The 16,326-nt window shown below is 67.7% G+C and overlaps 1 protein-coding gene across 1 annotated transcript; it reads right to left on the reverse strand.

Annotated features, from left to right (window-relative positions):
- Positions 1 to 1,656: 1,656 nt before the first annotated feature.
- On the reverse strand, positions 1,657 to 13,936 carry LOC136788580 (TBC1 domain family member 17-like). The gene is given in 13 exon segments (XM_066987142.1): positions 1,657 to 1,813; positions 2,432 to 2,505; positions 5,060 to 5,158; positions 6,338 to 6,426; positions 8,057 to 8,151; positions 8,897 to 8,992; positions 9,739 to 9,844; positions 9,846 to 9,865; positions 10,246 to 10,368; positions 10,993 to 11,077; positions 11,582 to 11,756; positions 12,592 to 12,664; positions 13,685 to 13,936. Coding segments are annotated over 13 exon segments (1,410 nt in total). The 3' UTR covers positions 1,657 to 1,690.
- Positions 13,937 to 16,326: the final 2,390 nt, after the last annotated feature.

A 16,326-nucleotide genomic window follows, 5' to 3' on the forward strand; every position in this document is an offset into this window, starting at 1 on the left:
GACTACTCATACTGGTCCATCACCACCCGTACTGGTTAATGACCCCCCCATACTGGTTTGGGGCCACCCATACTGGTTTGGGAGCATCCATACTGGTTCAGCACCCCCCTACTGGTTTCAGCCCCCCTCCCCTTCCCCCCATACTGGTTTAGGATCGCTCTTACTGGTCCCAGCCCCCCCATACCGGTTTCAGGACCCCCCATACTGGTCCCAGCACCCCGTACTGGTTTCAGGACCCCCCATACTGGTCCCAGCGCCCCGTACTGGTGTAGGACGGCTCTTACTGGTCTCACTGGTCTGGGGGCGCTGCCCCTTTAATGCGGGCTCAGGGCCCCCCCGCCCCCGCTCTCCGGGGGCTCCGAGCTCCTCGGGGGCGGGGCCCGGGGGGCCCGGGGGGGGCCCAGGCCCAGCAGCTCCCGGAGGGGGGGGCAGCTCCTGGGGGACAGAGGCGGCAGGGGCGGGGCTTAGGGTCAGGGGGCGGGGCTTAGGGTCAGGGGGCGGGGCTTATGGTCAGGGGGCGGGGCTTATGGTCAGGGGCGGGGCTTAGGGAAGGGGGCGGGGCTTATGGTCAGGGGGCGGGCTTATGGTCAGGGGCGGGGCTTAGGGTCAGGGGGCGGGGCTTGGGGCAGGGTTTGGGGGGTGTTGGGGGCGTTGGGGGCACAATTTGGGGGGTCAAGGGTCAGGTTTGGGGGCAGGGGTCATTTGGGGGTCAGAGGTCATTTGGGGTCAGAGGTCATTCGGGGGCAGGGGTCATTCGGGGGAGTCAGATTGGGGGGCAAATTTGGGGGGGTCGGGGGTCACATTTGGGGGTCAAGGGTCAGGTTTGGGGGTCAAGGGTCAGGTTTGGGGGTCAGGGGTCATTTGGGGTCAGGGGTCATCTGGGGGCAGGGGTCATTTGGGGGGTCGGGTTGGGGGGGAAGCTTTGGGGGGGGTCAGGGGTCAGGGTTCACGTTTGGGGGGGTCACGTTTTGGGGGTCAGGGGTCGAGATTGGGGGTCAGGGGTCAGGTTTTGGGGGGGATCAGGGGTCAGGTTTAGGGTCAGGGGTCAGGTTTGGGGGTCAGGGGTCAGGTTTGGGGGTCAGGGGTCAGCCCAGGGGTCAGAGGTCAGGTTTAGGGTCAGGGGTCAAGTTTGGGGGGTCAGGGGTCAGGTTTTGGGGGGGCTCAGGGGTCAGCCCAGGGGTCAGGGGTCAGGTTTGGGGGTCAGGGGTCAGAGGTCAGGGGTCAGGCCCCACCTGGGCGGCCGCCAGCTGCAGCAGGGTGCCCTCGGCGCGGCTCAGCACCGCCTCCGCGTCCAGGGGGGGCCGAGCTCGGGGGGGCCTGGGGGCGGCACCGCCATGGGGATGGGGCCTGGGCGGGGCCCTGACCCCAAACCCGGGGCCCTGACCCCAAACCCGGGGCCCTGACCCCAAACCCGGGACCCTGACCCCAAACCCGGGGCCCTGACCCCATCCACCCCAGTGTCCCCAACCCCCCCCGTCCCCACCCCACCCCCCAGCCCCCCGTCCCTATCCCCCCCCCGCCCCCGTGTCCCCAACCCCCCCCGTCCTGTCCCCATGTCCCCATCCCCACGACCCCCTCCCCATGTCCCCACGTCCCCACCCCACCCCGTGCCCCCCCTCCGTCCCCCAACCCCCCCCCGCCCCGGCCGCCCCCCACCTCCTCTCCGTCGCTGTCGCTGTCCCCGTCGCTGTCACTGTCCCCGTCCCCGTCCCCGTCCGCGGCCCCCCGGCGCCCCCCGCTCCCGCTCGGCCCCCAGGATGGCGCAGGCCAGCACCAGGTGGAAGTTGGGGCACGGCAGCCGCGTCCACAGCACCTGGGGGACGGGGGGGACATGGGGACAGGCCCCCCAATATCCCCAAAGCCCCCTATGCCCCCCAAATCCCCCCCCATCGTCCCGCTGCCCCCATGTCCCCAGCACCACCCGGTGTCCCCAAAGCCCCCCCATGTCCCCCCAGAGCCCCCCCATACCCCACGTCCCCCCAATCCCCCCCATGTCCCCAAAGTCCCCCCACCCCCCCACCCCCCAACATCCCCCCCACGTCCCCAATTTCCCCCAATCCCCCCCGCGTCCCCCGACCCCCCAAACCCCCAATCCCCCCCGCGTCCCCCGACCCCCCCACCCCCCCGATGGCCCCCAGCCCCCCCAAACCCCCAATCCCCCCCGTATCCCCCGACCACCCCCAACCTCCCCAATCCCCCCAATCCCCCCGACCCCAAAGCCCCCCCATGCCCCCCACCCCCCGAAGCCCCCAGACCCCCCGCCTCCCGATACCCCCCATCCCCCCCCCCCGTATCCCCCAATACCCCCGTTTTCCCGAATTCCCCCCGATTTCCCCCAATCCCCCCAAAACCCCCACCCCCCCGACGCCCCCCACCCCCCCCATGCCCCCCAGCCCCCCCACCCCCCCGGCCCCCCCCGGCCCCCCCGCACCTCGCACAGCCGCTGGCTCCCCCGCAGCCCGAAGCGGGGCAGGAACCGCAGCTGCAGCCAGCGGCTGGCGGCGGCTGATGGGGACACGGTTACCATGGCAACGCGCCGCCATGGCAACGGGCCGCCATGGCAACGGGCCGCCATGGCAACGCGCCGCCATGGCAACGCGGCGCCATGGCAACGCGCCGCCACGGCTAACCCGGCCGCCGCGGCGACGCGTCGCCATAGCAACGCGTCGCCATAGCAACGCCCCGCCGCGGCAACCCGGCCGCCATGGCAACGGGGGGGGGGGCCGCAAGGGGCGGGGCCAGGGGCTACCATGGCGACGCGGCGCCATGGCAACGGTGGTGGGGGCGGGAAGGGGGCGGGGCCAGGGGTTACCATGGCGACGCGGCGCCATGGCAACGGGGCCTACTTCGAGGTGCCCCGCGGGGGCTGGGTTTGGGGCGGTTTCCTGCTTTTTGGGGTGTTACGGGGTCCTGCGACCCCACAGGGCTGGTTTTGGGGCGGTTTCCTGCTTTTTAGGGTGTCACAATACCCCGTGACCCCACAGAGCCACTTTTGGGGCAATTTCTCTCCTTTTAAGGCGCTACGGTGCTCCCTGACTCCCCAGAGCTGCTTTTGGGGTGAATTCCCCGCTTTCAGTGCCACCTTTCCGTCACCCTAACGGCTACTTCGGGGCCACTTCCTCTGACTTCGGGGCACCGCGATGCCCCGCGCCCCCAGGAAGCTCGTTTTGGGGCCATTTCCCTCATTTTGGGGTCCCGAATTAACCCTATACCCCCTAGAACCAATTTGGGGCCATTTCCCGTTATTTTAGGGTACCACGTTAACGTTGCCCCCCCCCAAAAAAGATAATTCAGGGCCGTTTCCTAACACCACACAGCCCTGGACCCAATTTGGGGCCACTTCTCCGTTTTTGGGCACTCCCCTAAATCCCCCCACCCCAATTTGGGGCCATTTCCCCCATTTTAGGACACCCCCTAACCCCGCAACCCAATTTGGGGCCGTTTCCCCCATTTTTGGGCGCCCCCTAACCCCACACGCCCCCCCCCAGCCCCAATTTGGGGCCGTTTCCCCCATTTTGGGGTATCCCATTAACCCCCAACCCAATTTGGGGCCATTTCCCCCATTTTAGGACACCCCCACACCCCCCACCCCAATTTGGGGCCGTTTCCCTCATTTTTGGGCACCCCCCTAACCCCCCAGCCCCCCCAGCCCCAATTTGGGGCCATTTCCCCCATTTTAGGACACCCCCACACCCCCCAGCCCCAATTTGGGGCCGTTTCCCCATTTAGGGCACCCCCTAACCCCCCAGCCCCCCCCCAGCCCCAATTTGGGGCCGTTTCCCCCATTTTGGGGTATCCCATTAACCCCCCAGCCCCAATTTGGGGCCGTTTCCCCATTTAGGGCACCCCCACACCCCCCAGCCCCAATTCGGGGCCATTTCCCCCATTTTGGGGTACCCCATTAACCCCCCAACCCAATTTGGGGCCGTTTCCCCCATTTTGGGGTACCCCATTAACCCCCCAGCCCCCCCCAGCCCCAATTTGGGGCCATTTCCCCCATTTTGGGGTATCCCATTAACCCCCCAGCCCCCCCAGCCCCAATTTGGGGCCATTTCCCCCATTTTAGGACACCCCCACCCCCCAGCCCCAATTTGGGGCCATTTCCCCCATTTTGGGGTACCCCATTAACCCCCCAGCCCCCCCAACCCCAATTTGGGGCCATTTCCCCCATTTTGGGGTACCCCCAGCCCCCCAGCCCCAATTCGGGGCCATTTCCCCCATTTTAGGGCACCCCCACACCCCCAGCCCCAATTCGGGGCCATTTCCCCCATTTAGGGCACCCCCACACCCCCCAGCCCCAATTCGGGGCCATTTCCCCCCCCAACCCCTCATCCCCCCCCCGCAGCTTTTGGGGCCGTTTCCGGCGGTTTTGGGTACGCACCCGGGGGGGCCGCGCCCCGGCTCCAGCACCCGCAGGAGCTGCCCCAGGAGCCCCCGCTGCCGCCGCAGCCCCTCCCGCCTCGGCCCGAAGTTGCCCCCTGGGGGGGGGGACAAAAAGAACCAAAAATTCATAAACGGGGCAAAAAAGGGGGGACCCCCCCAAACCCCCCGAACCCCAAAATTCCCCTTTTTGGGGTCACCCAAGGGCTGGTTTTAGGGCTGGTTTTGCCCCCCCCCCTTTTGGGGTCATGGTTTAGGACCCCCCCCATTTTGGGGTCCACACCCCCATTTTTGGGGTCCACACCCCCTTTTTGGGGTCTCTCCCCCCATTTTGGGGTCTGACCCCAGATTTTGGGGCCCTGGGTTTTGGGTTCCCCCCCCCAATTTTGGGGTCCACCCCCCCCAGTTTGGGGCTCCTCGCCCTTTTTGGGGCCAATCCCCCGATTTTGGGGTCACCCCCACTTTGGGGTCACCCCCCCATTTCGGGGTCCCCCCCATGTTGCCCCCCCATTTTAGGGTGCCCCCCATTTTAGGGTCCCCTTTTTACCCCTTTTTGGGGCCCCCCTCCCATTTCAATCCCGTTTTTGCCCCCCATTTTGGGGTCCCCCCCGTTCCCCCCCCCAATTTCGGCCCCCCCCCCCCCCGCTGCCCCCCCCAATTTTGGGGTGCCCCCCCTCACCACGGCCTCCATGACGCTGCAGAACCCCCAAAAGGCCTCGGGGGTCGGGGCAGGCGGCCGCCAGCGGGGCCAGGACCTCGGCCATGCCCCGCACGTAGCCTGGGGGGGGGCACGGGGGGGGGGTCACCAACAGCACCCCCAGAGACCCCCCCCCCCAGGGACCCCCAGATCCCCCCAAATCCCCTCATGATCCCCCGGGACCCCCCGGGCTCCCCCAGGACCCTCCCAGCCCCCCAGGACCCCCCAGGAACCCCCTGTGACCCCCCAGCCCCCCAGGACCCCCAGGACCCCCAGGACCCCCTGTGACCCCCAAGACCCTCCCAGGACCCCCTGTGACCCCCCAGGACCCCCCAGGACCCCCCAAGACCCCCAGGAGACCCCCAGGAACACCCCCAGAACCCCCCAGGACCCCCCAGCCCCCCCAGGACCCCCCAGGACTTCCCCAGGACCCCCCCAGGACTTCCCCAGGACCCCCTGTGACCCCCAGGACCCCCTGTGGCCCCCCGGACCCCCCAACACCCCCTAGGACCCCCTGTGACCCCCAGGACCCCCTGTGACCCCCAGGACTCCCCCATGACCCCCCAGCCCCCCAGGAGACCCCCAGGCCCCCCTGTGACCCCCCAGGACCCCCCAGGAGACCCCCAGAACCCCCCAAGACCCCCCAGGACCCCCCAGGACTCCCCCAGAACCCCCCCAGGACCCCCTGTGACCCCCAAGGGTCCCCCCAGGAACCCCCTGTGACCCCCCCAGGACCCTCTGTGGCCCCCCCGGACCCCCCAACACCCCCTAGGACCCCCTGTGACCCCCCAGGACCCCCCTGTGACCCCCAGGACCCCTCCAGAACTCCCGGTGACCCCCCGGACCCCCCCGTCCCCCCAGCCCTCCCAGGACCCCCCAGGACCCCCTGTGATCCCCCAGGACCCCCTGTGACCCCAGGACCCCCCCATGGCCCCTTGTGACCCCCCAGGAGACCCCCAGGAACACCCCCAGAACCCCCCAGGACCCCCAGCCCCCCAGGACCCCCTGTGACCCCCCAGGACTCCCCCATGACCCCCAGCCCCCCCAGGACCCCCTGCGACCCCCAGGATCCCCCCAAGAACCCCCTGTGACCCCCCAGCGCCCCCGGACCCCCCAGGACCCCCCCCATGACCCCCCCAGCCCCCCCAGGCCCCCTCCAGGACCCCTTGTGACCCCCAAGACCCCCCAGGACCCCCTGGGACCCCCAGGACCCCCCAGCCCCCCGGACCCCCAGGACCCCCGGACCCCCCGGCCCCGCACCCAGGTCGAAGTGGTACATGCAGAAGGTGAGCAGCACGTCGCGCAGCGTCGCCTCCGGGACCTCGGGGGGCACCGCGCCACGTCCCGCTCTGGGGGGGGGGGGGGGGGGCATTTGGGGGTCTGCGGGGCGGGGGGGGGGGATTGGGGGGTCTGGGGGGCGGGGGGGGGCCCAAGGGGATGGGGGCAGGGCTGGGGAGCCCGTTAATGAGGTTTTGGGGCACAATGGGGCGGGTTTGGGGGCTCCGTGGGGCAGATTTTGGGGTGGTGGGGGGGGGGACATGGGGGGGTTGGGGGAGACTTGGGGGGTTTGGGGGTGCAATGGGGGCAGGGTGGGGGACCCCATTAATGAGGTTTTGGGGCACAACGGGGCGGGATTTGGGGCGCCGTGGGGCAGGATTTGGGGCGCCGTGGGGCAGGATTTGGGGCTGTGTGGGGCAGGATTTGGGGCTCCATGGGGCAGGATTTGGGGTGCTGTGGGGCAGGATTTGGGGTGCTGTGGGGCAGGATTTGGGGGTCCATGGGGCAGGATTTGGGGTGCTGTGGGGCAGGATTTGGGGCTGTGTGGGGCAGGATTTGGGGCGCTGTGGGGCAGGATTTGGGGCTCCATGGGGCGGGATTCGGGGCGCCGTGGGGCAGGATTTGGGGCTGTGTGGGGCAGGATTTGGGGCGCTGTGGGGCAGGATTTGGGGCTCCATGGGGCAGGATTTGGGGCGCTGTGGGGCAGGATTTGGGGCTCCATGGGGCAGGATTTGGGGCTGTGTGGGGCAGGATTCGGGGGTCCATGGGGCAGGATTTGGGGCGCCGTGGGGCAGGATTTGGGGGTCCATGGGGCAGGATTTGGGGCGCCGTGGGGCAGGATTTGGGGGTCCGTGGGGCAGGATTTGGGGCTGTGTGGGGCAGGATTTGGGGGTCCATGGGGCAGGATTTGGGGCGCCGTGGGGCAGGATTTGGGGTCCGTGGGGCAGGATTTGGGGCTGTGTGGGGCAGGATTTGGGGGTCCATGGGGCAGGATTTGGGGCGCCGTGGGGCAGGATTTGGGGGTCCATGGGGCAGGATTTGGGGCTGTGTGGGGCAGGATTTGGGGCGCTGTGGGGCAGGATTTGGGGCTCCATGGGGCAGGATTTGGGGCGCTGTGGGGCAGGATTTGGGGCTCCATGGGGCAGGATTTGGGGCTGTGTGGGGCAGGATTCGGGGGTCCATGGGGCAGGATTTGGGGCGCCGTGGGGCAGGATTTGGGGGTCCATGGGGCAGGATTTGGGGCGCCGTGGGGCAGGATTTGGGGGTCCGTGGGGCAGGATTTGGGGCTGTGTGGGGCAGGATTTGGGGGTCCATGGGGCAGGATTTGGGGCGCCGTGGGGCAGGATTTGGGGGTCCGTGGGGCAGGATTTGGGGCTGTGTGGGGCAGGATTTGGGGCTCCATGGGGCAGGATTCGGGGTGCTGTGGGGCAGGATTCGGGCGCCGTGGGGCAGGATTTGGGGCTCCGTGGGGCAGGATTTGGGGCGCCGTGGGGCAGGATTCGGGGCGCCGTGGGGCAGGATTTGGGGCGCCGTGGGGCAGGATTTGGGGTGCTGTGGGGCAGGATTCGGGGCGCCGTGGGGCAGGATTTGGGGCGCCGTGGGGCAGGATTTGGGGTGCTGTGGGGCAGGATTTGGGGCGCCGTGGGGCAGGATTTGGGGCTCCATGGGGCAGGATTCGGGGCGCCCTGGGGCCCCCCTCACCCAGGCGGTGCCGGTAGCCCCGCAGGACGCGGTTCCTGCGCTCCTGCTCCGGGCTCAGCGAGCGCCACTGCAGCCGCATGCGCTGGTACGACGCCCTGGGGGGGGGCACGTGTCATCGCGTGTCATCGCGTGTCATCGCGTGTCATTGTGTGTTATCATGTTTTATCATGTTTTATCATGTGTTATCGCGTGTTATCGTGTGTTATCACGTTATTGCATGTTGTTATCACATGTTAGCACGTTATCGTGCGTTATCGCATGTAATCACATGTTATTGCATGTTATCACGTGTTATTGCATGTTATCATGTTATCGCATGTTATCCCATGTTGTGTTATTACATATTATCATGTGTTATCCCACGTTATTACGTGTTATCGCATGTTATCGTGTTATCGCATGTTATCGCATTATCACATTATTGCATGTTGTTATCGCATGTTATCACCTGTCATCACGTGTCATCGCATGTTATCACGCGTCATCGCATGTTCTCGCGTTATCACGTGTTATCCCATGTCACCACCCCCTCCCCCATCCCAAAGCCTTCACTCCCCCCCGCGTCCCTCTGTCCCCCGCCCCCCCGCCCCCCGCCCCCCCCCCCCCCCCATGACTCCCCCCATGGCCCCCACCCCCCCGTGTGCCCCCCCACCCCCCCAGCCCCCCCTTTCAGCCCCCTCCCACATCCCAGATGCCCCCCATTGCCCCCCGTAACCCCCCCATGTCCCCCCCCACCCCCAAAACCACCCCGCTCCCCCTCCCCACGCCCCCTCCCGTCTCCCCAAAGCCCCCCACGCCCCCCCAAGACCCCCCCCCCCGCCCCCCCCCCCCCCCCCTCACCTCCGCTCCTTCTCCCCCTCCGGGTCCCGCGCCCCCCCACGCCCGCAGCCCCAGCAGCCGGGGCCAGGCCTCGGGGCGGGCCTCGGGGGTCAGCCCCTGGGGGAGGGAGGGGGAGGGGCCTCGTCAGGACACGCCCCCTCCCGCTGACCACGCCCCCTCCCGCTGACCCCGCCCCCTCCCGCCGACCACGACCCCTCCCGCCGACCACGCCCCCTCCCGCTGACCACGCCCCCTCCCGCTGACCCCGCCCCCTCCCGCCGACCACGACCCCTCCCGCCGACCACGCCCCCTCCCGCTGACCACGCCCCCTTCCCTTGGACACCCCCCGCCCCGCCCCTGTAGCCCCTCCCACCACCAGCTTCCACCCAGCCCCACCCTACCTCAAGCCCCGCCCCCTTTGCAAGCCCCGCCCCCCACTTCCCGAAAGCCCCACCCACCAGCCACGCCCCTCCCGTTAGCCCCGCCCCCTCCAAGAACCCCACCCCCCTTACAGTAGCCCCGCCCCCTCACATTAGCCCCGCCCCTCATTTTAGCCCCGCCCCCTCACATTAGCCCCGCCCCCTCATTTTAGCCCCGCCCCCTGTAGCCCCACCCTCCTATAACCCCTCCCATAGGCCACGCCCCCTCCCATTAGCCCCTCCCACCCCAGTAGCCCCGCCCCTTCCATTAGCCCCGCCCCTTCCACCAGCCCCACCCTCTCCCACTAACCCCGCCCCCATAGGCTCCGCCCCCTCCCATGGCCCCATAGCCCCTCCCAGTAGCCCCGCCCCCTCAGGCCCCGCCCCCTCCCAGTAGCCCCGCCCCTCCCAGTAGCCCCGCCCCCTCAGGCCCCGCCCCCTCACCCCGCGGAAGATTCGCTGCCGCATCCCCTCGGGGTCCAGGCTCCGCCCCTCCGCGTCCAGGCCCCGCCCCCACTCCTCCAGCGTCACCGGGGGCCCCGCGGGGGGAGGGGCGGGGCCCCAGCGTCACCTGGGGGCGGGGCCACTCAAACCCCGCCCCCCGCCCGGCCCCGCCCCCTCCACCATGACCCCGCCCACCGCGACCACACCCCCACGTGGCCACGCCCCCTATTGACCACGCCCATAGAGGCCACACCCCCACCTGGCTCCGCCCCTTCCAACGAGGCCCCGCCCCCTTCTGGCCCCGCCCCCACACCCTGACCCCGCCCCTTCCACCGAGGCCCCGCCCCTCATGGTCCCGCCCCCAAGCACCACCCACTTCCAACCCCTCCTGGCCCCGCCCCTGCCTAGCCCCGCCCACCCCTGGCCCCGCCCCCTCCGCCCGTGGCCCCGCCCCCCGTTGGCCCCGCCCCCCGTTGGCCCCGCCCCCCGTCGGCCCCGCCCACTCACGCAGGTGATGACCTCGAAGGGCGGCTCCGCCTCCGGCTCCGCCCCCGGCCCCGCCCCCTGGCGCCCCCCCAGCAGCCGGCTCAGCCCCCCCACGGTGGCCGCGTACGGACCCTGCAGGAGGCGCTGGGGGGGGGGGTCAGCACCGGGACCCCCCCCCCCCCCAAATTAACCCCCCCTTGGAGCCCCCCCCCCGGACCCCAAATTTGACCCCTGGAGCCCCCCTGACCCCCCCATTGCCCCCCCCCCCTCAAATTGCCCCCCCAGATCCCCCCATTGACCCCCCAAATTGACCCCCCCCCCGTACCCATAATTAACCCCCCCCCCAGACCCCAAATGTAACCCCTGGAGCCCCCCCGACCCCCCAATTGCCCCCCCCCTTTGGAGCCCCTCCCTTGGCCCCCAAACTGCCCCCCAGAGCCCCCCCCCCCAAGGACCCCCCCCGTTGGACCCCAAATTACCCCCCATAAAGGAACCCCCATAGGACCCCCATTTTATAGGACCCCCCCCAGAGACCCCCCCCCCAATAAAAGACCCCCCCATTTTATAGCACCCCCCAGAGACCCCCCCCATAAAAGACCCCCCATGCCATAGGACCCCCCCAGAGACCCCCCATAAAGGACCCCCAGATGCCCCCCTCAAATAACCCCCCAAAACCTCTCCCCCACATAACCCCCCCAATAGGACCCCCCCCAATATAGGACCCCCCCCATAAGACCCCCCCCCCCCCCCCCCGGGCGCCCCCCTCACCGTCACCAGCCCGGGCGAGGGGGCCCGGGGGGCCGCGCTGTCCTCGGGGCCGCTCACCAGCAGCAGCCGGGGGTCGCGGGGGCACCTGGGGGGGGGGGGGGGCACAAAAGCAGCCCCTGGGTGCCCCCCCCCCCCCAAATTCCCCCTCCCCTAATTCCTCCCGGGTGCCCCCCTCGAAAATCCCCCCCCCCCCCCAAATTCTCCCTCCCCAAATTGCCCCCCCAAGCTGTGCCCCCCCCCCCCAAATTCTCCCCCCGGGTGCCCCCCTCCCCAAATTACCCCCCAGTGCCCCCCCCCAAATCCTCCCCCCACGTGCCCCCCCAAGAACCCCCCTCCCAATTGCCCCCATCCCCAAAATGCCCCCCCGTCCCAAAATGCCCCCCCCCAAATATTCCCCCCCCTTCCCCAAAGTGCCCCCCCCCGGTGCCCCCCCCCCCCAAATCTCCCCCCCCCCGGGTGCCCCCCCCCCCAATTCACCCCTCCCCAAAGTGCCCCCCCCGGGTGCCCCCCCCCCCCCAAAATTCCCCCCCAATCCCCCTCCCCAAAGTGCCCCCCCCCCCAAATACCCCCCCGTGCCCCCCCCACTCACGGCCGCAGGCGCCCCCCCAGCAGCCTCAGCAGGCGCCGCTGCCCCCCCGCGGCAGCACCAGAGGGGGGCAGGGCCCCCCGCGGCAGCAGTACCAGCAGGGGGGCCCAGCCCGGGGGGCCCCGGCGCAGCCCCCGCAGCTCCCCCAGCCCCAGCCGGAAGGCGGCCACCGGGCCCCCTGCGGGGGGGGGCAGCTCCCAGTTTGGACCAGTACCCCCCGGTACCTCCCAGTACCCCCGGTACCTCCCAGTGCCCCCCCAGTTCCTCCCACTTCCTCCCAGTACCTCCCAGTGCCCCCCCAGTTCCTCCCAGTGCCCCCCCAAGTTCCTCCCAGTACCTCCCAGTGCCCCCCCAGTTCCTCCCGGTACCTCCCAGTGCCTCCCCAGTACCTCCCAGTGCCCCCCCAGTAGCTCCCAGTGCCCCCCCAGTTCCTCCCAGTACCTCCCAGTGCCCCCCCAGCTCCTCCCAGTGCCCCCCCAGTTCCTCCCAGTGCCCCCCCAGTTCCTCCCAGTACCTCCCAGTGCCTCCCCAGTTCCTCCCAGTGCCCCTCCAGTTCATCCCAGTGCCCCCCCAGTTCCTCCCAGTACCTCCCAGTGCCTCCCCAGTACCTTCCAGTGCCTCCCCAGTTCCTCCTAGTGCCCCCCCATACCTCCCAGTGCCCACCCAGTACCTCCCAGTGCCCCCCCATACCTCCCAGTGCCCACCCAGTACCTCCCAGTGCCCCCCCAGTTCCTCCCAGTGCCCCCCCATACCTCCCAGTGCCCCCCCATACCTCCCAGTGCCACCCAGTTCATCCCAGTACATCCCAGCATCTCCCCAGTTCCTTCCAGTGCCCCCCCAGTGCCACCCAGTGCCCCCCAGTACCTTGCAGACCCCCCCAGTTCAACCCAGTGCCTCCCAGCACCTCCCAGTGCCCCCTCAGTCCCTCCCAGTGCCCCCTCAGTCCCTCCCAGTTTGCCACCAGCCCCTCCCAGTCCCTCCCAGTGCCCCCCAATCCCTCCCAGTGTCCGTACCGGGGCTGGGGGGCGCCGCGGGGGGGCTCAGCACGGCCCAGTCAGGCTCGAAGCCGGGGTCGGGGGGCTCGTCCTGGGGGGCAGTGGGGGTGAGGGGGGACTGGGGGCACTGGGAGGGACTGGGAGGGACTGGGGGGATACTGGGAGGGACTGAGGGGTGCTAGGGGGCACTGGGGAGGAACTGGGAGGGTACTGGGAGGGACTGACTGGGGGATACTGGGAGGGAACTGGGGGGATACCGGGAGGGACTGGGGGTGCTAGGGGGGCACTGGGAGGGACTGGGAGGGACTGGGGTCCCACCTCATCCTCGGGGGCTCGCCCGGCTCCTCATGGGGTTCCCACTGCAGGATCAGGTCCTCGGGCTGCGCGGCACCAGTACAGACCAGTATAAACCAGTGCGCGCCAGAACAGCCCAACAGAAACCACCGCACACCAGTCCGGACCTGCGCGCCCCCTTCCCTCCTGCTCCCAGCCCCGCCCCATCCCGCCCAGTCTCCCCCAGTGCCCCCCAGTATGGTTCCAAGACCCCCCCAGTCCCTCCAGTGCCTCCCAGTTCCCCCCAGTCCCTCCCAGTGACCGCAGTTCATTCCCAATCCCCCCCAATTCACTCCCAGTCCCTCCCTTTTCCCTCCCAGTGTCCCCAGTTCCCTCCCAGTGCCCCCAGTTCCCTCCCAGTCCCTCCCAGTGCCCTCCCAGCCCCACCCAGTGTCCCCCCAGCCCCTCCCAGTGCCCCCTAGTCCCTCCCAGTCCCCCCCAGTTCCCTCCCAGTCCCTCCCAGTTCCCCCCAGCCCCTCCCAATGCCCCCCAATTCCCTCCCAGTTTCCCCCCAGCCCCTCCCAGTGCCCCCTAGTCCCTCCCAGTCCCCCCCAGTTCCCTCCCCAGCCCCTCCCAGTCCGTCCCAGTCCCCCCAGCCCCCTCCCAGTCCCTCCCAGTGCCCCCAGTGCGCACCCCCTGCAGCAGCCGCAGGCTCCCCACCACCCCCTCTTGGGGGGGGCCCGAGCGCAGCCGGGGAGGGCGCGGACGGCATCGAGGAGCAGCAGGACCTGGGGGGCGATGACATCGTCAACGTCGTCATCGTCGTTATCGTCATTACCGTCATCATCGTCATCGCCGCCATCGTTATCACCACTAACATCGTCATTATCGTCATGGTTATTGTCGCTATTGTCATCGCTATCGTCGTTATCGTCGTTAACGTCCTCGTTAGCATCAGAATCACGTCGTTATCGTCACTATCGTCACCATTATCATCACCATCGTCATCGTTATCACCATTATCGTCATTGTCGTAGTCGCTATCGTCGTTATCGTCGTTGGTTATTGTTATCGTTACCCTCGTTGCCATCTTCGTTGACGTCATTATTGTCATTATCATCGTCATTTGTGTCGTCATTGTCATTGTCGGTATCGTCATCATTATTGTCGTGATCAGTCGTCATTAATTGTCCTCATCGTTATTGTCATTATCGCCATTATTATAACCATTATTGTCGCTATCGGCATCGATCTCGTCATCGCTATTGTCATTATCGTCATCATCACCACTACCGTCATCAGCGTTATTGTCATCAGTATTGTCACTGTCACCATTATCGTTGCCATTGTTATCATCGTCGCTATCATCGTTACTGTCACCGTCATTATCGGCGAGATCGATCGTCGTTAATTATCCTCATCGTTATCGTCATCATCGTGTCATCGTAATCACCACTATTGCAACTATCGCGTTGCCGTTATTGTCGTCATCGTTATCGCCATCGCTGCCACCGTTAGCGTCGTTATCATCATCATCGCCACCGTCAGCGTTATCGTCATTATCATCACCATCGTTATCGCCATGATCAGTCGTCATTAATTGTCCTTGTAGTTATCATCGTTATCTCAATTACCTTCACGATCGTTACTATCGTCGTTGTTACCATCGTTATCGTTATCGTCGTCACTACTGTCATCAATATCACCGTTATCATTATCGTCATCATCGTTATTGTCGATATCGGCCATCGTTAATTGTCATCATCGTTATCACCGTTATTGTATCATCATTATTGCCATCATCGTTATCGTCATCATCGTTATCATCATTATTAGTATCATCGCTATCGCCACTATCATCATCATGGTCGTTATTGCCATCGTTATTGTCATCGCCACCGTTATTATCATGACAGAAGGCATTAATTATCATCGTTAGCGTCGTTATTGTCTGCATTGTTATTATGGTCACTGTCACCGTCAGCGTCATCACCGCCATCGCTATTGTCATCCCCGTTGTCACCGTCGTTGTTGTCACTGTCACCGTTGTCACTGCCATCGTCACCGCCCTCATTGTCCCCATCGTTATCGTCACCGTCGCACCGTCCTCGGCACCGCCACCGGCACCGGAACTGACGTCGGCCCTTACGCCATTGTCCCCTACGCCATTGTCCCTTACGCCATTGTCCCTTACGCCATTGTCCCTTACGCCACGCCATTGTCCCTTACGCCATTGTCCCTTACGCCATTGTCCCACCGTCACCGCTGCCGTTACCGCAATCATCGACAACGACGTCACCGTCACCGCCGTTGCCACCGCTGACGTCACCGGCTGCCGCCTCCAGTGCGGCCCAGTACAGCCCAGTGCCACCCAGCCCCAGCTGGTGCCGCCCGGCGCCACCACCGCCAGGGACACCAGTGCCCCCCAGCGTCTCCCGGTGCTTCCCAGTGCCACCACCAGTGCCACCAGTGGCACCGGTTCCAGCACCAGTCTGTGCCAGTGTCTCCCAGTGCCACCTGGTGCCACCACCAGTGCCCGCCAGTATGCCCCAGTATCTCCCAGTGCCACCCAGCGTCACCACCAGTGCCACCAGTTCCGGCACCAGGGTGTCCCAGTGTCTCCCAGTGCCACCCAGCGTCACCACCAGTGCCACCAGTTCCGGCACCAGGGTGTCCCAGTGTCTCCCAGTGCCACCCAGTGTCACCACCAGTGCCACCAGTTCCGGCACCAGGGTGTCCCAGTGTCTCCCAGTGCCACCCAGGGCCACCACCAGTGCCCTCCAGTAACTCCCAGTCTGTCCCAGTGTCTCCCAGTGTCACCCAGTGCCACCACCAGTGCCCCCCAGTATCTCCCAGTCTGTCCCAGTATCTCCCAGTGCCACCCAGTGTCACCACCAGTGCCACCAGTTCCGACACCAGCGCCCCCAGTCTGTCCCAGTATGCCCCAGGGTGTCTCCCAGCGCCCCCCACTCTCTCCCAGCGCCCCCCCGCCCCCTCCCCTCTGACGTCACGCCCGGTGCCACCGCCCCCCGGCCCCCGCCGGTGACGTCACGCGCCGCGCGGTCACGTGGTGCCGGCCCTCACCCGCTCGCCCTCCGCCTCCATCCTCCCGCCGCCTCCGCTCCGCCCCCGCGCGTCACTTCCGCCCGGAAAGCCCCGCCCCTTCCAGGCCTATTGGGCGGGGCTGGGGAGTGACGTCACGGCCCCGCCGCCATTTTGGGGCCGGGCGCCGCCATCTTGGGAGGGAGGCGGGCGGCGCCATCTTGGGTGCGGGCGGCGCCATCTTGGGTGTGGGCGGCGCCATCTTGGAAACGGGCGGCGCCATCTTGGGAAGGGGCGGCGCCATTTCGAGGCCGGGCGGCGCCATCTTGGGGCCGGGCGAGGCGGAGGGGGCGTGGCCGGGGTCAGGGGTCGCGGCGTGACGTCACGCGGGCGCGCGGCGGGGGGGGGGGCCCCGGGGAGCGGCGGAGCCCGGGCAGG

The sequence above is a fragment of the Anser cygnoides genome, chromosome W (genome assembly GCF_040182565.1).
Source record: "Anser cygnoides isolate HZ-2024a breed goose chromosome W, Taihu_goose_T2T_genome, whole genome shotgun sequence".
Lineage (NCBI taxonomy): Eukaryota > Metazoa > Chordata > Aves > Anseriformes > Anatidae > Anser > Anser cygnoides.